Below are 25,434 nucleotides of genomic sequence, written 5' to 3'. Positions count from 1 at the left end.
GGTGCACGCTATACGTTCAGTCATTCCCACCGCATGGCTGTTTGCATGCAGAAATGTTTATATTGCTTTCATGTGATGTATGAACCACTGCTACAAATCCTCCAGCTGGCAGCTCAGTGAGGTCTCTTTACAGCACATGACATTAACAGAGACGGCTTAGCTGCTTTGCTTTAGTTATTAGCCAAAGTGCTAATCTTATACACCCGAGGTCTTCCTGTCTGAGTGGAAAAATACAGCAGGGAAGTGGCATTAAATCGGATCTTTGTCACAGCCAAAGCTCTTTTTTTTTCTAATGCGTAACGTGCAGAGCAATAATTGGGTCAGAGGAGTTAAAGCAAACCAGGTTACTTTGTTTCTCACTTTGGCTCTGTTCATGACATGTTTGCTGTGTAGAGCTCTCGCAGTGTAAGCGGCTGAGAGGAATACTGATCAGTTTTCTGGGGCTGGAAAGGGGCTCTTGGGGGCGGGAGTTTGATGATGGAGAGGTAGGTGTTCACCGCGTTTTTCTTTTGCGCTTTACGCTTTAACGCCAAAAAATGCGGCAGCACTCTGTCGCCAGTTCAATTCCCGATTATCCTACGAGCTTAAGTTCAACGAATGAATAAATTAAGCTTATAAGCAATGCCAAATAATCAGCTGAGAAGTTCTGAATGTGTGCAATAAAACCCCCAGAGCTCTCTGTCAGTGTGAATGAGAGCTTTAAAGGTTTGACAGCAGTTGTCCTATAAGTGTGGAGGAAGTGGAAGGACATTGGGGTGAGGGTTTTCTTATTGTTTTTAAAAAACAAAAACAAAAAAAACAAACAAGAAAAACAAACAAACGAACAAAACCAATACAACTTAATTTGCTACTGATTTTCTCAGCATGCCGAGGGAATTTCTTAAAGGAAGCAGCCTGGACGTACCCGGACAAGAAAAAGGTCTCATGAAGAAGACTCAGTTGCTCGACCGCGGCCAGTGGGCGAGCAAGTTGGAGTTTTTACTGGCTGTAGCAGGAACATTGGTTGGCCTGGGAAACCTTTGGAGGTTTCCCTACTTGTGCTACAAAAATGGGGGAGGTATGCAGATCAAACATATATCCCCTCTGCTTTTCTGTCATTCTCTCAAAATTGTTGATATGTGAACATGAAGGGTAATGCTTGAAGAGATTTGCCCCAAGCGAAATCTTGTGGCATATTTGTGTAATGATCCTCGTGTTTCTACTCTCAGGTGCATTTCTTATTCCCTACGTCCTGTTTCTGCTTGCTTGTGGCATCCCAATGTTCCTCCTGGAAACAGCTATGGGACAGTTCACATCTCAGGGATGTATTACCTGCTGGAGGCACTTCTGCCCCTTGTTTGAAGGTCAGTGTATAAAAAAAGCTGAAATATGTAAGTGAGAGTTGATACTGTGTGAAAACATGCCCTCTTTACCAACAGTTGAATTGTCCTTTAGTTTCACATAAAAAAAAAATGCACATTACTTTTTGGGAATTGCATGTTAAATACATTTCCGTGAAAAACAATAACTCAAATAATAGGTTTTATTTTTTGGAGTGATGTATGGTTATGTATGAAACCATGAAGTAAGCGCAAAAAAGTTTTTTAGCTTTACTTAACTTTGTTCAGAGCACAAGTGTGAGTAATGTGTTGTATCTTACAGTGTCGAGACTGTCGTGCTGTCTCATCTACTGCACTGGTTCGTGTGTTCTTTGACAGATCTGACATATCTGACTGACACAGAACATTTCCCTGAGAAAAAAAACATCAAGGTCGAGATTATACGTTCTTCAGAGAATTGCAAAATAACTTGTTGACTTAAGAAAAAAGAAATCAGTTATGTTCACTGCCAAAAAGAAAAGCTTCTCATGTCTAGGGAAGGGTATTGATAAGATTTTCATGATTCCGATTCCATTTTCGATTCTGTTTGACGATTCGATTCTTTATCGATTCTCTTATCGATTCTTTTTAAAAAAAAAAGGAGAACACTAAGGTCGATTAGCTTAGAACTTTGTTTTATATCTTCTCTTTGAACAAGATAGAAATTTAGGAGTAACATGGCCTTACAAACCCAACAGTGAGATCTTAAGAGATCCACAGCCTACGGCTCTTCAATGGGGTGTCACAGGGTCCCCAGGAAAAAAATTGTAAATGTAAAATAATAAAATAAATATTCTTCTGTAGCAATAACAAAGTATAACATAAATTATTCTGCAGCAATTACACAAGAATATCCAGTAATGTCCCTGCCTACAATTAAACACATTCACTTACCAAAAATCGAGGGCATCTGCTTTGGCAAATGGGTGCAAGCCTTTTACCACAAACTTAGTCACTGCTCGGTGACATTCGTCTATCCTGGCCTGAAAGGAAACGCTACCGGTAGACTGCAGCGAGAACTGCCAGCATCTGAGCCAGACTCTGTCTGTCTCTCTCATCATGGTCACCTAAATGCACAGTAATGGCAGGTTTTGTAATAAGGCAGATCGCGCTAACATAATATGCACTGTTGTTGATTATTTACCTGCCGCATTAACGGGAGAGGACGTGCTGCTGGGTTGAGATTCACGAGTCCGGAGTGGAATTAAAAACACGACATTCATTTAAGCTTATCGCGTGTTTTTTGCATATTCGTAGTGTTTCCTCCCTTAAATGAAATATCTACTTTGCAAGTATTGCAAGTTGCCCCGTTGTCATCCGTTCTTGTAAAGTATAACCAAACTTTTGAGTGTTTGAGCCTCTTAGGTACCATGTTTCGATACCCATCCCTACTCATGTCTGTCCCCAGCACATACAGTGCAAAAGTATTCGGCCCCCTTGAACTTTCCCACATTTTGTCACATTACAGCCACAAACATGAATCAATTTTATTGCAATTCCACGTGAAAGACCAATACAAAGTGGTGTACACGTGAGAAGTGGAATGAAAATCATACATGATTCCAAACATTTTTTACAAATAAATAACTGCAAAGTGGGGTGTGCGTAATTATTCAGCCCCCTTTGGTCTGAGTGCAGTCAGTTGCCCATAGACATTGCCTGATGAGTGCTAATGACTAAATAGAGTGCACCTGTGTGTAATCTAATGTCAGTACAAATACAGCTGCTCTGTGACGGCCTCAGAGGTTGTCTAAGAGAATATTGGGAGCAACGACACCATGAAGTCCAAAGAACACACCAGACAGGTCAGGGATAAAGTTATTGAGAAATTTAAAGCAGGCTTAGGCTACAAAAAGATTTCCCAAGCCTTGAACATCCCACAGAGCACTGTTCAAGCGATCATTCAGAAATGGGAGGAGTATGGCACAACTGTAAACCTACCGAGACAAGGCTGTCCACCTAGGAAGAAAACCCCTTGGAGTCTGCAAAAGACTTGAGACTGGGGCGGAGGTTCACCTTCCAGCAGGACGACGACACTAAACATAAAGCCAGGGCAACAATGGAAGGATTTAAAACAAAACATATCCATGTGTTAGACTGGCCCAGTCAAAGTCCAGATCTAAATCCAATCGAGAATCTGTGGGAAGATCTGAAAACTGCTGTTCACAAACGCTGTCCATCTAATCTGACTGAGCTGGAGCTGTTTTGCAAAGAAGAATGGGCAAGAAGTTCAGTCTCTAGATGTGCAACGCTGGTAGAGACAAACCCTAAAAGACTGGCAGCTGTAATTGCAGCAAAAGGTGGTTCTACAAAGTATTGACTCAAGGAGCTGAATAATTACGCACACCCCACTTTTCAGTTATTTATTTGAAAAAAATGTTTGGAATCAAGCATGATTTTCGTTCCACTTCTCACGTGTACACCACTTTGTATTTGTCTTTCACGTGGACTTCCAATAAAACTGATTCATGTTTGTGGCTGTAATGTGACAAAATGTGGGAAAGTTCAAGGGGGCCGAATACTTTTGCACTGTATGTGCTGGGGACAGACATGAGTAGGGATGGGTATCGAAACATGGTACCTAAGAGGCTCAAACACTCAAAAGTTTGGTTATACTTTACAAGAACGGATGACAACGGGGCAACTTGCAATACTTGCAAAGTAGATATTTCATTTAAGGGAGGAAACACTACGAATATGCAAAAAACACGCGATAAGCTTAAATGAATGTCGTGTTTTTAATTCCACTCCGGACTCGTGAATCTCAACCCAGCAGCACGTCCTCTCCCGTTAATGCGGCAGGTAAATAATCAACAACAGTGCATATTATGTTAGCGCGATCTGCCTTATTACAAAACCTGCCATTACTGTGCATTTAGGTGACCATGATGAGAGAGACAGACAGAGTCTGGCTCAGATGCTGGCAGTTCTCGCTGCAGTCTACCGGTAGCGTTTCCTTTCAGGCCAGGATAGACGAATGTCACCGAGCAGTGTCTAAGTTTGTGGTAAAAGGCTTGCACCCATTTGCCAAAGCAGAAAAGAAAACTGCCTGTGACTCCTGAAAACCTGATGGATGTTGTGTACAAGTCCACGTGATCCACATGACACATTTTGCAACTCAGAGGAGAGGTGCAGACTTTGGGGCGGAGCCAGGCATTGCTTCCGTCTTTTTAACCACTCTTATAGATTTCTTAACCTTTTATTTGCTGTAACTCCTGCTGGTTGGATACGGTTTAAAGATTAGTCATTACAAGGCATGTTTGTGGAGGATTGGCTCTTCCCATAGTTTTAGCACTGTTTTGACATTGCCCTTACTGAGGTTGTAGTGGAAAACCACCTAGATTCATTGTGACGATAGCATCTACAGTAGATGGTCAATAGTACACATTAGGACATAAATATATATAACAAGATATGTGAACATGGGAAAGTGTTTGATTTTTGCTTGTTGTTATATTACTGTCATGATTGTTTGTGCATGCTTTACATCATGACATGTATCCATATACAGTATGCTTTATATATTTAAAATATCTTTTTGTTTTCCTCTTTTATCCCGCTGTAAAGCACTCTGAATTACCTTGTGTCTGACTAGTGCCATACAAATCAAGTTGACTTGATTTATGAAGCCGACTCACACCCCTTCCATTCATAAATATGGCAGAGATGTTGAAACACTTTTTTTTTTTTAAAAAGGAAGTCAGTTCTACCACGCAGAGGTGTCAATATTCCCTGAAGGGCAAGTTTAACCTTAGCGTAAAATTCTCACAGACGTGAGAAAGTCTCTCACGCCTGGATTTGGGGATCCTCTGCCATTCCTCCTTGCAGATCCTCTCCAGTTCTGTCAGGTTGGATGGTAAATGTTGGTGAACAGCCATTTTTAGGTCTCCAGAGATGCTCAATTGGATTCAAGTCAGGGCTCTGGCTGGGCCATTCAAGAATAGTCACAGAGTTGTTGTGAAGCCACTCCTTCGTTATTTTAGCTGTGTGCTTAGAGTCATTGACTGGTTACAAGGTAAACCTTGGGCCCAGTCTGAGGTCCTGAGCACTCGGGAGAAGGTTTTTGTCCAGGATATTCCTGTACTTGGCAGCATTCATCTTTCCCTCGATTGCAACCAGTCGTCCTGTCCCTGCAGCTTTTTTTTTTTTTTTTTTAGCAAACTCCATGGTGGCTTTCATGTGTCTTGCACTGAGGAGAGGCTTCCAGCGGGCCACTCTGCTATACAGCCCCGACTGGTGGAGGGCTGCAGTGATGGTTGACTTTTTACAACTTTCTCCCATCTCCCAACTGCATCTCTGGAACTCAGCCACAGTGATCTTTGGGTTCTTTTTACCTCTCTCACCAAGGCTCTTGTCCCCCGATAGCTCAGTTTGGCCGGACGGCCAGTTCTATGAAGGGTTCTGGTCATTCCAAACATCTTCTGTTTAGAACTGATGAAGCTTCTCGGATGAGAGGTGAAACGTCTTCATGCAACTTAAAGAAGTCCAGACGCTTTTCTTTGCAAGCTCCTTTGACTACGATGACCTGGATGACTGAGAACCTTCACAGACATCTTCTGTTTAAAGATTATGGAGGCCCCTATAGTCTTAGGAACCTTAAATGCAGCAGAATTTTTTTTGTAACCTTAGGTAGCTCTGTGCCACAATTCTGTCTCTAAGCTCTTCAGGCAGTTCCTTTGACCTCATGATTCTCATTTGCTCTAATATGCATTATGAGCTTTAAGGTCTTATATAGACAGGTGTGTGGCTTTCCTAAGTTCAATCAGTATAATCAATCAAATGAAGGTGTAGAACCATCTCAAGGACGATCAGACAAAATGGAAACACCTGAGTTAAATGAATAAGTATCACAGCAAAGGGTCTGAATACTTTGGACCATGTGATATTTCAGTTTTTCTTTTTTAATAAATCTGCAAAAATGTCAACAACTCTGTGTTTTTCTGTCAGTATGGGGTTCTGTGTGTACATTATTGAGGAAAAAATTAACTTAAATTATTTTAGCACATGGCTGCAATAAAACAAAGAGTGAAGAACTTAAGTGGGCCTGAATACTCTCCGTACCCACTGTACATCTGTAATGGCCTTAAAAAACAAGAATTGGGTAAACAAGTTTGAATTTATTCAGAATTTTCTGTAATCTACACAGGGTTATAAGTATGCATGCAGACACAAATATATTTCTACACTATCATTTAAATACTTCCATAAGTAGGGCTAAAGGCAAGGCATATTAGAGTAACTTCTTGTTATGTAAAAGTGTGAAAGCGCATTAAGTTAATTGCATTGGATGCCAAAATGTCAAAGCAAAAATGTCTGCTGCTGTATTTTAAGAAAACATATAAATTTTTAGTCAAAACAGTGAAATTTGTTTTATATGACAAAATAATATATAGTCCAAAATAAGTATTTGGCTTGCTATTTTCCGCCAGCAAAGTTTGCAGTTGCCAATTTGGAAGTGTGTCATGTGATTCAAGTCAAAGCCCTGGGACATTTTTCTTTGTATCTCTGGTATATGGAATATGTTTGTGGAAACAAATGACACCTGATCTTTCAGCTGAGCTTCTCTGCACTTACACTTGCTTTCAACTGACATATTCTAATATAATTTATATTTAAGTCACTTAATCTTATAAGCAGTGAACCCGTGATGGAAGCTAGGGGATAATGAACTATTGCTAATTGCTAATAAGAGACTGCAAGAAGCATTCCTTTAATCTGAAGTTCATAGAGATGTCCCCAGTAGAGTGCCGTGAAGTATAGTTTATTGCTTTAACAACTGGCATGTTCCACGAGGATTCATGTGAATTTGTTAGAGGAGAATATTTCATTATTTCATTAATATATTTCAATATATTAGCTTCTTATCCCCGAACAGCCACCAAACATCTGCTTTACCAACAGTATGGTTTAAAAACCAGTGCACTTCACATGCATCAGTGTCAGTAACCCAAATTCCAGCTTCCATTAGCCCTTGTGAAGCAGGTGTAGTTTCCGGGATATGGTTCTACATCACGAGGGACCTGCAGGAAACAGATAGTGGTGAGTGTGACAATTAGTATCATAAGTGATTGAAGAGTTTTGGAACGGCAGTAAAACATCTCAGAACTGATGGACTATTATTACTGTCCAGTTTAAAAGGAATTGGAGACTTTAGACTGTGGGGCTGTCCAAAACATTCAGTCTAGCCATACATTTTTGTCTGATCATCATGTGGCCATTGTAGCCTTACTGCTTGGAGGTCCTGCACTAACCTCCATCTTTGTGATAGGGATGCTTTCTTTACAGGAAACAGGTGTATTACACATGGAATCTGGGCACTCTTTTACCCCTGCCTTATTTAAATCTTCTGCTTCTTTTTTTACTGGGTACTTTCTTTGGTGAGACCTATAAAATGATTTAGGGGGTATTTTTACTGGTTCTATTCCTTTAATATGTCCAACATCCGTGGACCCCTTTGACAACAATGTGTCTGGAATGTCTTTGTGTGATTTCTCCTCTTCTGTTGTAAGAAAACCATGGATACCTGTCACTATCCCCGGTCATCTAGATGTATTTCTTTTCTTATTTTTGTGCTCCAGTTTAACCTGGTAACATATGCTTTCAAAGAGGGAGAGTACTGTACGCCTGGGTGTCTCTTTTCTTCAGCCCAATCCCTTGTTTCCTCAAATCTTGTTACAAAGGCTTCTAAATCCTGCCACCTCTCAGTTTTCCTTTTCGCTAATGACACGTTAGGAGCTTCAAATCCTCTGTACTGGCCTTTTTCTTCAGGGCCTAATTTACAGGCCACCACTATGCTCCCTTCCAATATAAAGCTGTGAGGAATAAAGGGGCACTTTGGGTTTGAAGAAGTTTCTGCTCATAAGCTGCATCTGAGCCCGGGTCGTCTTTGTAAGACATGGTGCAGTGTATGCCTATTGTGTTTTGGATGTCTGTGTAAGGTCCTGCTCTGCGTCGGGTCATGTCATGCAACTGTGGTGTCACACTGCTGGGGCCACTTGGTACTATGTCCAAACTATACCAGTACCTGGGTGTTTTTGGTGAGAAATGTACAAATGTATCTGTACCATTTTTGTTCATCCTGTCCACCTTGGTCCCATTAACCCAGGTAATACGGAGTTCACCTGAGCAACTGGTCCGTGGTCCGGTGGATTTTGTTGTCACTGTGAGATTTTCCCCTTTGTCTCAACTGGAGACACTGGTCAGTCACACACAAACCATTTTAAATAGCTAGTCTTTTTTCCAATTTATTTTTATTTTATGGTTATTTATTATTATTATTATTAACATGCACAAGCCCTCAAGTGCCTGACTCCTAGTAATAGGCCTACTTTATTTTCCACTCGAGGTTCCGTGTTAGTGGCCCAGACCGCTTGCTCCCAATTCAAGTTGCTCCTCTGGTTCATGGATCTTGTCACACTTCTAGTTGCCTCTGCTCCCGGCCTCTATGTCCTCAAACGGTGTTTTTAACAACACTGGGGGGGGGGGGGGGGGAGATCTTTGATTGTAAGGAATCCCAGACACCCCTGTGCTTGGTCTCGGTCGCGTTCCCGAGGCGAGTGGGGTAGATGGATCTGACTCGAAGGACCAAACTGTCAGAATAAAACTAAACAAAAATAAGGAAAAGTCAAGAACTGGAGCGTTTGTTCTTGCAAGGGACCAAAAGCATCGCTTTTGCATCGCACAAGGTTTCATGCAAGGGGTCGAAGGGGGAAGTCCCCAGTGAGCTTTTTATTAAACTTTGTTAATCCGACCCTCCTTTGCCTTAAGACTGTCACACAATAACATTTTTCCTTCTACAGGCTTCTCACGAGGACAGTTATGAGTGTGTGTACTGTAATGAGCAGATAACTTTTTTTAAAAAAAACTGGGCATACTTCCAATCACTAAGCGCACTGAGTTTATCCTTCAGTATCATACAGCTCATACTAATTAGAAAACACTGCATAGGATATTTTTTCCAAAATGGAGCCTCAATTTATATGAACAAATTGGAGTCTATTAGACAGATATGATTCAAACCACTGCAGCGCAGTGCCTTTAATACCCACAGCATTCTCTAATCACAGTAATAAAATGTTATGGTTAACAGTATCAAATGCTGCACTGAGGTCAATGACAAGCACTGAGATGAGTCCACTGTCAGAGGCAATAAGAAGATCATTTGTAACCTTCACTAAGGCTGTTTCTGTGCTGTGATGGGCTCTGAAACCTGACTGAAACTCTTCAGATAAACCATTCCTCTGCAGACCTGCAGATGATCTGTTAGCTGTTTGACAACTACTCTTTCAAGGATTTTTGAGATAAAAAGAAAGTTGGAAATAGGCCTTACCTAGGATGACTACTGCCAGCTTGAAGGCATGTGGTACATAGCTGGTAAATAGATTTAGGCTCATCATATTTAAGATTGAAACATTGACACACATTAATGGCAGGAGGAATGGGGTCTAAAAGACACGTCGATGGTTTGGAGGAAGTAATTACTGAAGTTAACTCGGAAAGATCAATTGAAGAAAAAGACTCCATCAATGGTACTGAAGGTAGCTGTAGATAACGTTACATATGTGAGATGATTATGAGTCGTTTTTTTCCTAACGGTTAAAATTTAATTTGTGAAGAAGTTCATGAAGTCATTACTAGTGAACGTTAAAGGAATGGTTGGCTTAACAGTGCTCTGACTTTTTGTCAGCCTGGCTACAGCGCTGAAGAGAAACATAAGGTGGTTTCTATTTCCTTCAATCCGTGATAATAGTAAGATGTCCTAGTTTTCTGAAGGGCTCTTTTTTTTTTTTTTTTACATGCAGTGGGCATTCAGTCAGACCTTCTCTTGGTTGGTTCTAACACATTTTTTAAACAACAATGCATTGTGTAGTGAATTAGCTTTCCCAGACTGTCACCACCTCTCTGTCCCTCTTACTTTGGACTGATGTTAGCACCATTATTTTCAAAATAATTTCCAACAGCTACTTTCCAGATAGTTCTGTGAAACTCTCTTGCAGGGCAGGTTTAAAAAAACAAACAAAAGTACATTAAATGTTTTGGATGCCATTGAAATTTACTCCATATGCTGCAGTATAATTTAATTGCCTTTTTATAATATATACTGACTCCACTTTATCTTCTCAGGTATTGGATATGCAACCCAGGTAGTGATTGCATATGCTGCTGTTTCATACATTGTGATCCAGGCATGGGCTTTCTTCTACCTCTTTTCATCCTTCAGTGCTGAGATTCCATGGGCTAGCTGCAGGAATTCCTGGAATACAGGTAGCTATTCAAAGCGAAGGAAGATTTCACTGTGGTCATTCTTTATTTCAGAGTTATTGACATGGTGATCTAGATGATTTGGGGAATCTCACATGACAGTGAGGTCATTTTGTGCTTGACAAATGTGTAGTCTCTAATATCTCTTTTATCAAACATAGATTAAACTTTGTTGACATGGCTCTGCTTTTTTCTTTGTCAGAGTCTTGTTTTGAATTTGATAAAGCAAATGCGTCATCCAACTGGACAGCAGCTGCAAACGCAACAACACCAGCAACAGAATTCTGGGAGTAAGTGTAAATGACATGTGTCTGACCTCGGTAGATGGATTTACCTCTGGAGCTTTTGCCGAACACTGAAGCCATCAGTCCCTAAATTTCAACAACATATATTTGAGTTATTGGAAAGCAGCATTTCCATACTGGTTAACCAATAGCTGCTCATTATTTCTCAATAGTTATCAGAGTAAGCAATCTGTATACACATGGTAACCACACTACATAATCAGTCCAAATACAATTTCCTGATTGTTAATCTGGAACATCCATCTTTTTAGCTCTCATTGTCTTTAGATGTGTTCTTGTAATCTGGTACAGATGTAAGATCCTTTTTGGGATGGATGCTGATAATTGGCGATAATACCATCAAGTCATTTTTGTGTTGGATTATTCAGATACTGATTAGGTCACATCGTGTTTAGTCATAACACGCGGCTGTACACAGCTGTACGCTCATCTGGCCCAGTCTCGATTCTCAGTGTTGATAAAAATTATGAACTCGCCAAATATCAAATTATGTAACTGCTTGAAATATCACTTTGTACCACATACAGCATACCACCTTTGTGCTATTGGATGATTTTAATCATGATACTGTTGGTCACGATTATGGAAGGAGTGGTCCTATTGATATAGTCAATATTAAGAAGGTATGATTGGTGCCTTCTTATCACCATGTATGTCATAAATGTACTGACATCAGTAATGTGATCAGTGGCATGCTGATACTTTTGTGGCCAAGATTACTACTAATCATATACTCACAACAGTCCTGAACTTAAACACTTGGCGCTGAATGAGTTTAAGTTGCCCCTGATATGACTGGTTACAGCCAACTAGTGACTTCACACATTAAAATGCAGCAAATCTCTATGTATCAGTTTGTTCACAAACTCCTCTTACATGGTCATAAGTTATGCAACCAAACTTGGCTGCTAAAAGTTCTTATCTATTTTACATATTATGATTCATCATGTTGCCTAGTAACCACCAAACAACACAATGCAAAATGAGTCATTTACAGTGATTATAACACCTTATCATTTTAACTCCATGACAGTAACATGTCATTTACTGAATATAATAAAAGTATAATCATTTCTGATTCCTTTTCATCTGTGGTGTTTACTGTATAAGTATTGCACTGTATCATTTGATACATTAATTGATTAAATCAAGGTTCCAGTATTTGGGATTTTACAGTATTGTGCAAATGTCTTGAGCCACCCCTCATTGTTTATATTTTTCCAAGTTGCCAGATTTTATTGTAGTTTATTTTATTTTATTTTTTTTTATTTTTTAAGTGCTCAATAGTTTTGAAAGTGAAAGTCTGAAAGTCTTTCGAAGTGTTTCTTTGTTGCTTCTTTGTTGCTGTGTTACTAACTACTAAACACTGTCATCAATCATTTAGGTGTAGAAAAAGCACCTAACTCTGAAATGATATCTTTAGGCACTTTGTGACTAGCAGCCTGTCACAAAAATACACTTTTGTTGGAATTAGACAAGTGGATAAAAGAAGACGTATCAGAACTAAAAGACTATCTGTAGAATTGCATTCTAAATAAATACCTTGAACATATTTTAGGTAATGAGATTTGAATCCACTGAATTTGTTGAAATTATGTGCATTTTATATCTATATAGATAAATAAGGGAGGTTAGTGTCTGGCTGATGGGCAACTACATAACTGACTTTCTGGTTTATTGTAAATAAATATTGTAACATTTGCATTGTGTCAACTCTGTTATCACTTATAGTAGTTGTGAAAAAAGTTCTTTTGCGCCCAAATGGCTTTTGTTTTAACAAATAATATGGGTTTCTTTTCAGGAGAAGAGTACTGGGTATATCTCAAGGGATTGAGGAGATTGGTAGCCTGAGGTGGGATTTGGCCTTGTGTCTCTTACTGGCATGGATCATTTGTTACTTCTGTGTTTGGAAAGGAGTGAAGTCCACTGGAAAGGTAGAGAAACATCTTTAAAATATGATTTATTAGTCTACATTTAGAAAATAAGTTCTGTAAACACAGTTTATACATCTACTATCACATCTGCGATACCTTTTGAAGTAATATTGCAAGAATACATTTGTGAACCCTTGGAAAATACCAGGATTGTTTTAATTGGTCACTGAAAAGAAAATTATCAGAGTCACATCCAAGGTCTGGTTGCTGAAAGTTTAATCGTCTCATATAAATTTGTTGGTGGGAACATATACTTCAATCAAAAGAACCTTCATAGGACCTTAGAAGGACAATACAGAAATACATACAAGCTGGAGTTTATCAGGATGTAACAAGGCAAAAGTTCAGGACTGTTGGTACTCTCCCTGGGAGTGGCTTCCTGTGTAGATTACACTACTGCAGTAGTGTAATCTACACATCTCTTTTAGAATTGCACATGTGCAATTCTAAAAGAGATGAGTAAGAACCTAAGGTAACAGCAACCCCCTCTTAAGTTTCAAAGATCACATGGTTCCAGTATTGCTTAATGTTCTGTGAACAGCTCAAACTAAATCTGAACTCTTTGGGAGGAGGCACAGGGATGTATTTGGAGGAAGAGGAGTTACACCTAAATGCAGACAGCAGTCATGTCTCATTTTGCAAGCAAAAAAAGAGAGACAATACTATGGCACAAATGAGGAATGTATTGTCTGAAATATGTTTAGATGGAAAAAAAAATGTTTTCTTACACCAAAGAACATCAAACTTTACACTGTCCCTGTGATGTCTGCTTTGAACCATGCATTTCCTTCTTGTTGACAGGTAGTTTACTTTACGGCCACTTTTCCCTACGTGATGTTGGTGGTTCTGTTAGCTCGTGGACTCACTTTACCAGGAGCCATAAACGGCTTAGCTTTTTACCTGTATCCTGACCCCACAAGGTTGGTGGACCCTCAAGTAAGTAATAAGATCAAAACAATGTGTCAATACCAAGAAAAGCTGCAAGCTTGCACGCTACCCACGGAAGCCTAAATACTAAAATACCTACATTTTACACAATGAATATCATCATTTAGTGATGAGTAAACTAATATCTGTGTGTTGGCATCAGGTTTGGATGGACGCGGGTGCACAAGTCCTTTTCTCCTTTGGGATTTGTCAGGGGAGTTTGACGGCTCTGGGCAGTTACAATAAGTATAACAATGATTGTTACAAGTGAGTACGCTCCCCCGCCCATGTTCTTAAATTAAAAAAAATATGCTCAAAAATTCTAGTAATCTTATTGTTATGACAAGATAAAACTGCACTAAACAGATGTTTTCAACGTTATTTAATCCCTGGCCACTTAGTTTTAAAATAGCCAGCAGGGAGCATCAAAGTGATACTTTCATAAAACTGCACAGGCTTTCTTAATAACATGCAGACTGTAAATAAAAAAAGTTTACATAATGCTCAAATCCTGTACAACTTTTTTCTTCTTACTTAATATCTTGGGCAGCAAGGTACTTTTTTTTTCATATTTCAACATTTTAAACAGCTGCTTTTGCTTTAAGTGTGTTTCTTGTTTTGCTCTTTGTTGAATGCTGTGTGTTTTCTTCTGTCTCCACAGAGACACATTTGTTCTGTGTTTGGTTAACGGAGGATCCAGTTTTGTTGCAGGGTTTGCAATCTTTTCTGTTCTGGGATTTATGTCCTACGAACAAGGACTGCCAATATCAGAAGTGGCAGCTTCTGGTAGGGCATCATTACACAACGTCTGTTATATTTAATGAAGTCATTACACTGTCAGTGGGTTTTATTAATCCACTTTAAAATACCCCCCCCCCCCCCAAAAAAAAAACAAAACAAAAAAACAACCAATCAACCAAACAAAAAAAACCCCAACCAAAATCAAGGCAAAACAAAGCAATGCTAAATGGAAAAGCTGGGCCTGTGTTTTTACTTGGCATGGAAATGGCTTTAATTTAATTTTGGAGACAAAATTCCTGTATTAGCTTCTCTTAGCTAAGCACGGCTAATACAGTAATTCCCCGCCTTTAATCCTGAACAATCCTCCTGACCTTAAACTCCTTCCAATGAAATAAATGAATGCTATCAGGTCATTATGCCTAACAGTAGGATGTTGCAAGAATTTGTGAGTCCAGATTTAAAACATTTAGAGTGCTGTAACTAAAATATAAATTGGGAGAAGGCTGCAGTAAGCAGTTTTATCCAAAAATATTTAAGTTGCCATCAATGACTGAAAATATTTCTGAACAGGACCTGGCTTGGCATTTATTGCCTATCCGCGCGCGGTAGCCATGATGCCTTTACCTCAATTATGGGCTATATGTTTCTTCATCATGGTCATCTTGTTGGGGGCAGATACACAGGTTTGCTTTAAGCCAATAGAAATCCTGTTTATTTTTCACCACTGTACATGTTTGGTTCTTAGTAAATGTGTTTGATTTGTCTGCGTCTCTTGCAGTTTGTGAGTTTGGAGTGTTTGATGACCTCAGTGACGGATATGTTCCCCAATGTGTTTCGAAGAGCTTATCGTCGAGAATTGCTGCTGCTCTGCCTCTGCTCTGTTTGTTTTTTTCTCGGCCTCCTCCTCGTCACCGAGGTGAGAGCTCTGATTAACTTTCCCACAAGTCTTTACACTACCCTCAGTAGGGTGTAAAAATGGACCAGTGCTCATTACTCTTAACTTACTTCTTTCTAGGCAAAACTGAATTTGTATGCATGCATTTGTTGTCTTTATCTTTGATTAGCTATACCAATTAACCTCTCTGTCTTCCTGCAGGGCGGCTTGTATTTCCTTCAACTCTTTGATCATTATGTGTGTAGTGGAAACAATCTTCTCCTTCTTTCTGTGTGTCAGTCGATAGCGATTGGATGGATATATGGTGAGTCATTAAAATCCGAGAGTCAAATCCTTGCATGTTTGCACAGATCTGGCTAAGAAAGCTGATTCAAATCCTGCTAATCCCACATTAATTGAAAATACACTTAAGACTGCTTTTATTGAGTCGCTTATTACTAAAAGGCCAAAATTTAGGCTTACTGTATAGGCGTTCATTCCAGCTATTCTGAATCTTGCTCAGCTGGGGTCACAAGAATAAGCCGTGTCTTGTGGGTACTGGCTCAGCACCACTTTACCAGCAGCTTCACTTTTTAAACACTTTCTATTGAGGTGGAGTTTTCCCTTCAGGCCCAGTCCAACAGCACAATTATGTGAAGTTAGTGTTAAAAAAAAGCTCTCAAATTAGTTAGAGGTTAAAATTATGACCACTAACTACTGCATTCTTCCAGAGGCTCATCTAATATTTCCTATATCTCCCTCTTGCTAACTAAGGAATTCGTTAAATCAGTGGTTCTCAAATTGTGAAACAGAGTGACAGGTGGGGTTCTCACCTTTTGTTTATGTACTCATGTTGAAATGTTGTTGTTGATGCTTTGCTCTTTTCATTTTTAGCTTTTTTAGCAAATGTTTGGACATTTGCCTTGTGAAAAAAACTGCTTGTATTTACTGCCACTGGCTGAAACATAACCTGAAGGCATAATGGATCCATCCTACTGCTTAACAGCTGACATGTGTTGTGGCTAGAAAGTTCTGCTTTAACTTCATGTACCCATAGGACTTTCTCCGTTTAGCCTAATTTAGATATACAAACTTGCAAACCTCTGATGCTGAATTTAGTGTCGATTATGCATAAAAGTCTTGTGGTTTGGCAGGTGTTGCTAGAGGTTAGGTTTTCTTTCACACATCAACTTCCTTTTAACTACCATTTGTTAATAGTGTTGCAAACTAAAGATACCTGGAAATCCGTCCTATAGCTTTTTCCTACTTTCCTTGCATCATTTGTCTTAATATTAAAAATACTAAGGAGCTACTTAGATGAGCCAGTGGCTGCTGATTGATTGGCTGATGTGGAACTTGTAACCTTGGTAATCATCTGAGAGATCAAGCTAAGCTTGCCTAAACCTTTGCATGGTTTGGTTAGCTCTAAAATTGTACAAGATGTGTACAGTGTGCCCGTTATTTACTAGAAGCAATGGCCTGAAACATTTCTATTCATGTGATGGAAGAAACTGATGCTTAAAGATAATGTGCGGGATAGTGCTGAGGTTATTTAGACTGGAGAAGATGTGGTCATATTTTGTATGTTCAAAAAAATTAATATGCAGACCTTCATTTTACTGTTTTTCTTTGTGCTTTAACTAAATGTGTCATTTTCAAATGCATTTAGTGTTTCTTATGTGTGTACTTTGTGGCACCAAATCAGCTGAAAGTAGTGATTCTTTGAATGTGAATGAACGCAAAAGATCTAAAGAACACTAAACATTCAACTATAACAACACATCTGCAATGCATGAACAAAGCTTTATGGACCGCCTCACAGTGTTTCCTGGTTAGGATGAGAAAAACATTTGGTGTGTGAAGCGGTGATGTCAGCTGATATCTTCATTCATATCTAAGTGTAAATATTGTTATTAAACTCTTTGTGAGACGGTGATGCTCAACTAGGACCGAACCACTGGCACCACGGTGTCAATAATCATAATGTGTCAGATAAATTGGCAAATACTGATTGCACGACTGTTAAAAATCAATTGTCATCTACTGACATCGTACAGCTATCTTATTTAGGAACAGTGATGGGAATAACGGCGTTACAAGTAACGGCGTTTCTAACGGCATTACTTTTTTCAGTAACGAGTAATCTAACTAACGGTAATCACGGTCACTGTCTTGCACAACACCTGGAGCTAAGGAGGCAAAACAATCGCATGAGTGCTGCTGTTTGACTGAGGAAGAATAAAGTAGTCGTGGTAAGCCAATCACATGACCACTTCAACATGACAAAGCAACAAGGTGATATATACCAGTTTTTAAATTGTGTTGATAGGCCACGTAAAACCAGAGTCATGATAAACAATATATAGGCGGCGTTTTTTCCTCAATAGTTTTGTCACGTTTACTGTCTAAGGACAGCGCTAGCAAGCACTCTCTGCTTATGAGCAAAACAAACAAACAAACAAACAGGGGAAGTTTTAGGAGTGATGGTGAGAGAGAGAGAGAGAGAGAGAGAGAGAGAGAGAGAGAGAGAGAGAGAGAGACAGCAGAAAAAGAGAGAGAGCGAGTTTTGAGACGTGAGAGATTTGTGAATTTAGCGTGTTTGGAGTGTGTAGTTAATGTGTTGTCTTGTGTAGTTAGTGTGTAGTGTTGTGGATAGTTTTGTGTTGTGTGTCAGAACAATGAGGCGACTGCTGTCTCCAGGTAGAAAAAGGAGTGAAACACCTGCTGCTGTCAGGCCTGCAGGTATCAGGCTGTGATGTTCTCCTTTATAGTGGACAGAAATTATTGTTTTGGAGTGGCACAAATAATTTGTGTGGCATCTTATTGAATGCAGAACAGCTGATTGTTCTGTAAATAGTTTGAAATGGTTATTTAAAAAATCAAGGTAAAAGGTAAATGGATGCAAATAACTTTGTTTGCAAAACTTGTGCATAGGATTTTAAAATTGACAATTTATATTTGCATTTAAAGTTATGAAATATGATTCATTAAACATGTTTGTGGTTGTTACAGTACAAATATAACTTTTCTACTCTGATTTTATGTTGTTTGTCTGATTTTAGATCAATTGTGTTAATACAGTATGTCAAAATGAAAAGATGACTGTAAATTCAGACATGTGAGGTTGTGCTGAAAAGAATGAGACCAAACAAGGCAAAGTAAATCGTTTTTAAAGGTGAAATGTGGAGGGAACATCAAAAGTAGTTAAAAATGGCCAATTATACCCTGGACCCCAGAGGGTTAAACATTTTTTTAAAGTAACACAATAGTTACTTTCAAGTAATTAATTACTTTTAGAATATTGTAACTCAGTTACTAACTCAGTTAGTTTTTTTGAAGAAGTAGCTAGTAACTATAATTAATTACTCTTTTAAAGTAACTTGTCCAACACTGTTTAGGAATGACTTTCACTGTTTTGGTTGACTTTGTAGAAAGCATTTTATGATTCTATTCATTAATAACTCTTATGATTTTATTATTATTTTATCAGTCCTGGTAAAATTTATAGTGATAATTCTAACCTTGTTATTAACTTCTCATGTTTTGCTCAGGTGCTGATCGTCTTTATGACAACATTGAAGACATGATAGGTTATCGTCCCTGGCCTCTAATGAAGCATTGTTGGCTTTACGTTACCCCTGCTGTGTGTCTAGTGAGTGAAACAGAGTTCCTAAGAACACAAGTAGTCTAATTTATTCATGAAAACTTGTGGACTCTTTTTGTGATAAAGCACCAAACAACAATTGAAAGCTAAAACTTCCTCTTCTAGTTCAGGAAATAGTTTGAGGTGAGGAATGAACAAGAGATGCAAGTGAATAAAGAAGAGAAAAAAGTGTCCATAACCTTCCAGTGTCATTGTGGCATATGACTCTGTGATAAACTGTGCAGGGTGCACCCTGCTGGTGATACACTAAAACTAGTATGAGACAGTTATACGAATATGGTGGCGAGAGATAGGAAAAGTGGGGGGAAAAAAGAGAAAATCTACTATAGTTTATTTCATTATTAATTATTGTGTGTGTTTGTTTTCATTTATTTCAGGATTATTTTTTAGAGACAGTTCACAAAAACAGTCATCTCAAGATGTATTTTATTGCATAATGCAAGGACCCTACATTATCACACTATGAACAGCCAGCAAGGCAAAGCAGAAACTAAAGGACTTGTAGACAAATGTCAATGAGCATCGTGCCAGATAAATATGTCAGCAGGGAAAACAGGGGTTTGGAGGGAAAGTGACACCAGCATCTGCAAGCAAGATGTTTCTTGACCAAAAATCAAATTCTTTAATAACTTATTTTAGATTTGCTGACAATGAAGGAACAATGAATCCACAGAAAATATTCCCAGATGAAGAGAACACAAATCAAAAGTATCCATATACATTTAGAGTAACTGTAGATAACCTATACTTAGCAACCTATACTCATTGTACTTTCCCTGGTGATGATAAAGATTTTTCTAAAACTGAATTTCTTTTAAAATTTCAAAACTTCATTGTTGTGTTGTTTGTGTTTCTTTCAGGGTACTTTTGTCTTTTCAATTGTGAAATATAAGCCTCTCAAGTTCAACAAAACCTACGTCTATCCGACCTGGGCGTACGCTTTGGGCTGGTTTCTTGGACTGTTCTGTGTTCTTCTAGTTCCTCTGTGGATCATCTTTAAAGTTACTACAATGAAAGGGACAATTTGGCAGGTATGCACTCAGTAAAGAAAACAGGAGCACCACCGAAACACCATTAAGCTCCCAGGTGATCTTGTTACTAATTCAGTTCAGTTTAGTGTTAAATGTTTTTCCACCATGACAAGTGCAGTCAGGCTAAGGTAGTGTGGCGGATGGATCAAAACAGTGTCCATGCTTGGATTCAGCAGTGCTGTGTGCATGTCTCCTCTTGTTACTGGTGCCGAACAAAATATTTTAAAAATCTAAAACTATATGAGCTTTTTAATCTGCCAACACATCAGAATGTTCTTTTCTTTAACTAACAGCCCAACACATTCAAGAGCATTAAACCTTACAATTCTGTAGTTTAAAGTAAAAGCTTTTCACATCAGTGTCCTTAAAGTTGCAGCCTCTCTGACACAAGTTATTAACACAGACAGTTCAGCAACTCATCTTAAGCCAAAAACATTAGCAAAGCTGGGCACCAGACAACAAAATACTTCCTGATGGATTACCTTAAACTTTAATATGCTTTTGCTGCCAGAAAAGCCAAAAGGCCGTCATTAGATTGGACTGGCTGAAAGGTCACTGAGTTAAAAAAAAAAATGCTCCAGTGTCGTTCAGATAAGATATCCATCTGGAAACATGTAAGAATAATGAAAAATCAGGGGCTCAGTAAAGTTATCCCCTACATCCTGTGTGGGGGCATTAATATCTGTACTAAATCCCATCACAATCCATCTAATAGTTATTAAAACATTTCCATTAGAAGTCCTGAGTTCATTCTGGTGTTAGAGGAACAGTCAGCAGATCAAGTAGAAGACTCCCGGCCATCATCCTGTCTGTTAAACTGTAAACTTGTTCATTTTCAAAATTCGTAGAACAAACAAATTAGCAGTAATCTAATCAATAGTGAGGGACACTGGGGAAGCTGTAATAGGTGTTTGGTCATTTCTGCACATTTTGAAAAGTTATGATTTATTGCAAATGGACTGAACTGATCGTCTTTCCACAGAACCTCAGGCAGCTGTGCGTCCCGCAGAGCTTGACGCACAGAAAAGCAAAGCAGCCCGAGCAGTGCCCTTTAAACCCAGACATTACTCTTACTCCTGTTGCCAACGAATACAAGGGAAGAGGTGGAGCTGAGATGGAGATGCAAGTCTGAAAACCATAACATTTTTATAAATTTTTCAGATGTGATGTTTTTATTTTATTTTAAACTCAAGGTTTTGTAAAGGAAATACTGATAAGATCATTAATTCCGAAGACTTCTAGCAGAGTTCAGAGGCAGGTCGAGTTTTGAGAGACCGTGTAGACTAGTGACTAGCGAGGTAACTTTATTCCCCGCTACATTTTTTGTCTTGCTAGCAGCAATCAGTTTCAAATCATTCCAGTGTTTGGTTGGCTCTTATTTAGCACCACAATCCTCAAACAAAAGCACTTGAGCCTTGTAGTTGACTTTCACATTAGATTGCCACAAACACTGCCACAATTTCTGCTGATTGATAGAATTCATAACTGTAACTGTGTTGAAATGTACTTTTAATAATGTGGCAATAATATTGATAAGCCTATTAATGTAGGCAGCTGGAAAAAGTTTTTCTAAATTTTCTCCTGCATCTATGCTGAATCTGTCTTACACTGCCTGGTCAAAAAAAGAAAGAAAGAAAAGCAACCACCCGTATTTAAATAAGCAAGCTGGTAAGAGAATGATGGTGAACCATCATCTTGGGGAAAAAGGATGAAATTTTTTCATCTTGGGAAAAAAGTTTTATGAAGCTAACAGCATTTCCACATTGTTAAGACAGTACAAGTTGTGTGGCTTTAGGAAAACTACTTATCAGTGGTCAGCTGACTACCGCTGATGTACTGAATTGCCATCAATGTGTTTTTTTTTCTCATGATTCTGAGAAGACAAATCGAGGATTCAGCAACTCTGAAAGATTAGATTAGATGAAACTTTATTAATCCCTCGGGTGGGTTCCTCTGGGAAATTCAGTTTCCAGTAGTGCAGCACCGACAGAAGTTGCATGTTACAATAAAGGGGATTGAGAGTATGGATGTGAGCATATGTAACACGTGGCGACACTAAAGCGGTCGCACTAAAAAGAAAGATTCTTTAAAATACAAGGGGGAGCAAGAGAGTCAGATACCACGGGCACAGAGAGGAAGCAGGTCTGATCAGAAACAGTTTATTACTAGGCCAGGGAGCACAAATAAAAACACCCTTAAAATGCACATAATAAAATGTTGTCAATCTACTAAAACTAAATAAAACAATTCTAAAACCCGTAAAACTACCATTTTCTACATTCACCAAACCCCCCCCCCCCCTGGTATAATTATGCCACATGTTCATTATGGGTCCATCAGCAGGCCAGGAATTCCTTCTTTAGAGCAGAGTCCACGCCAGCCTCGTCTTCGGCAGACAAGAAAGAGCCTCCCATCTTCTTGTCCTTCCGCTGGCCCATCACTTCCCAGCCCGGCTTGCGTTCTGCACCCGAATCCATCATGCGACCACCGCCACAGCTCCCCTTGCATCGGTGTCCTGTAAAATAACAAATAGGGGCCAGAACAATGGTCCCAGAAGCGGCCCTGGCTCATGGCCATGGCAACCCTCTCCCAATCCAGCGGCACCCAGTAAACAACAGTAGAGACCCTACTCACAAATGCAGGCAGAGGTAAACCTCTGCCCTGCTGCCAATCACACGCGTTGTCTCTTACTGTTGCCGTTCCATGAGGTCAGGACTGGGTTGCCGCGTCACGCTGGCTATCTCGCATTAACCTTCCAGTCTGGGGCCTCTCTCCTTCAGTGCTCAGCTAGCCTGTTTTTAAAAGGTCTTTAGACAGCTGATAGGCCACCTCTGGACACACCCCTGCCTCAGCAGGTGGTCCCTATCAGCTAATTTGTCCCATGTGCAGCCAGTCCACAGTGGATAAAAACCATGTCACATAAAACACTAAAAACCATGCAATAGAAACAGAATAAAACCATGCAAATAAAACGACACTCATAAATAAACACTAAAAATCAGAATAAAAACAATATACAAGATAAATACAAATTTCCACTGTGTGACACATAAATATACCAAATATGCACATATACACATATATAAATACAGAATATATAATATGGATGAATAGGAATACCAGTGGATTGCACATTTGAGTGAGTATATTGCACAGTGATTATTGCACAGTCAAATATAAGAAAAAATATTGCAAATATTGCACAGAGTTGTTTGTGGAACACGAGACAACATTTTCACACATGAATCAGCTGACACAATACAAGATCTTAGTGAAAAATTTGTGCAATTCTTGCCTAAGATTATGAAACGATACCATGGGAATTTGCGTTGTCATCAAAATTTGAAGCAATTCTAATAAAACATTTGAGTTGTTCTTGTTTTTTTGACTTGGCAGTGTAAAATTTTTAATGGCCTTTTTTATTGTTGTTGTTGTTGTTGAAAGTGTTACTTGCTCCCTTTGAAAGAAATATATTAATGTAATATTCTTGTGCCAAAAGTTCCCTTTCGATATGAAGGCAACTCAACACTGAGTTGACTCGCCAACATCTCAGTTGCCTTCGTAGTGTCATATACCACAAACACCACTCAAGATGAGTTTGGGTTTGTTTAGTTTTTTAAATGACCACAGGGAAAATTAGTTAAACCACTTCGTAGTACAGCCCTCAGGTCTCTGCAACATGCACAATAAGCAATAATGTGTCACTGTGAGGCATAGAGCAATAACACACTTTTGAGATAACAAGGTTTGTGAAGTTTGCCAACACTTTTTTTCAGTAAAGGATAAAGGATTACAGCCTGTCACCTTGTTCAAGGATCAGAAGATGCAAATTATCACCGTCCACTGTGACCTCAGATTATTACACAATCTGAAAAAAACACAAACAAAAAAATCAAGTTGCAGCTGATGTGTGTGTGGATACAGTGAGCTCAACATATATTTTATACACTGACATGGTTTCTGTTATTTTAGCTGTGTGGGTAGGAAGATTTTATGTTACGTACAGTTATGAATTTGATGTAGACGTGGTTTTAGAGATTTAATGTGGGGGTTGGACAAAAATATTGCTTTAATCATTTACAAATTCTTGCAATAATTATATGTTGTCCGTCATCTTGAGGGGCTCAATTATAATTGCACTAAAGCCATTTCATTGATATGTGTGTGCTTTGTCTTTTCTTTCTTTTAAGTATATTAATTCTTCATACATCAAGCAGGTAAATGTTTGAGGGGTGTTCAGAAGGTGGCATTTGCATTTTAAGCTGCTGCTGAAAATTTACAACATGCAGTCAAAGATGCTACCAGTGAAAATGAATGAGTGATTTTTACATTGTTAAAACATTAGAAAGTCATTAAAGAGACAGTGAGAACATTAGAAGGTCAAATTCAGAGAAAAGAGAGAAAACAGTGGTGAGGTCTGCAAGATAGACCTACACATCCATGGAAGAGGATGGTTTCTGTGGCTGAAGAAGACTTTCCAGGAGCTGGGCATGTGATTGTCCAAGTCTATCGTAAAGATAAGTGGCTGCAAAGTGCAGTGGTTTACACATTCACTTGATGATTGAAAGGTTCCTGGTTTGAATCCAGCCAGAGACACAAATCCCTTCAGGGTTTGTCTGGTGTGAAACTTTCCCACATCAAACATGCTGAGGATCCTGCTGTGGTGAACCCTTGTCACAATGGAGTAGCCAAAAGTAGTTTCTTCTTATTGTTCTGACATAAAAAGAAGATAAAAGCTGGTTAAAACTAGAGATGGCACGATACCACTTTTTTATGTCTGATACCGATACCGATATCATAAATTTGGATATCTGCTGATACCGATATGAATCTGATATAGTGTGTTTTTTAATCAATAAAACTTTTTTTTAATATCTTGCTGCATTTTGTATAAGTTCATACTCAAGTTTAAATAAACAACAACACTAAAGCTATTCTGTTATACCTGTATGTAAAAAAATACACTGCACCCAAAATATTTCATAGTTCAGCAACACTGATCAATCTAATAAAGTTAAACCTACTCCATCCTTCCTATTCTGGTATTTTAAAGAGTACTTAGCCGAAATATTAAGCAACCTAACTAATAGGGTTGCAAACTCCCAGCAAAAGAAAACAGGGAACCACCACCCACCCTCCACCTCATGATGCTTAATCGATGTAATCAACTTTAATTTGATGCAGTGTGGAAAAAAAATGCACAGAATTAAATTATTTTTCAAGAATAATTAAATAGATTCAACATCTTTCTTCAACAGAATTGCAGACTGCACAGATGGTATCTTCCCAAAGGAAAAAGTATTATAGCTTACTAGGGTATATTAGACACAACAGTTACT

The 25,434-nt window shown here is 38.8% G+C and overlaps 1 protein-coding gene across 1 annotated transcript; it reads left to right on the top strand.

The window, feature by feature from the left end:
- Positions 1-259: 259 nt before the first annotated feature.
- LOC308402722 (sodium- and chloride-dependent GABA transporter 2-like) lies at positions 260-24,551 on the top strand. Its single transcript, XM_080891796.1, has 15 exons — positions 260-485; positions 864-1,057; positions 1,209-1,343; positions 10,482-10,622; positions 10,822-10,909; positions 12,726-12,858; positions 13,660-13,794; positions 13,949-14,052; positions 14,447-14,571; positions 15,097-15,209; positions 15,305-15,442; positions 15,623-15,725; positions 18,952-19,052; positions 19,925-20,095; positions 21,078-24,551. The coding sequence occupies exons 1-15, from the start codon at positions 475-477 to the stop codon at positions 21,225-21,227; spliced, it is 1,842 nt and encodes a 613-aa protein (XP_080747922.1). The 5' UTR covers positions 260-474; the 3' UTR covers positions 21,228-24,551.
- The last annotated feature ends 883 nt before the right edge of the window (positions 24,552-25,434 follow it).

This window comes from Rhamphochromis sp. 'chilingali' (assembly GCF_963969265.1).
Source record: "Rhamphochromis sp. 'chilingali' genome assembly, chromosome: 9".
Taxonomy (NCBI): Eukaryota; Metazoa; Chordata; class Actinopteri; order Cichliformes; family Cichlidae; genus Rhamphochromis; species Rhamphochromis sp. 'chilingali'.
The sequence above is the reverse complement of the archived record's forward strand: the minus strand, read 5'-3'. Positions and strand labels throughout refer to the sequence as shown.

What these genes read in the sequence shown, in the direction of transcription:
- LOC308402722 (XM_080891796.1), top strand. An exon ending in GTGCTACAAAAATGGGGGAG is followed by an intron (nt 1,058 to 1,208) that starts GTATGCAGATCA and finishes TTCTACTCTCAG; the next exon opens with GTGCATTTCTTATTCCCTAC. An exon ending in GAGTGAAGTCCACTGGAAAG is followed by an intron (nt 12,859 to 13,659) that starts GTAGAGAAACAT and finishes TCTTGTTGACAG; the next exon opens with GTAGTTTACTTTACGGCCAC.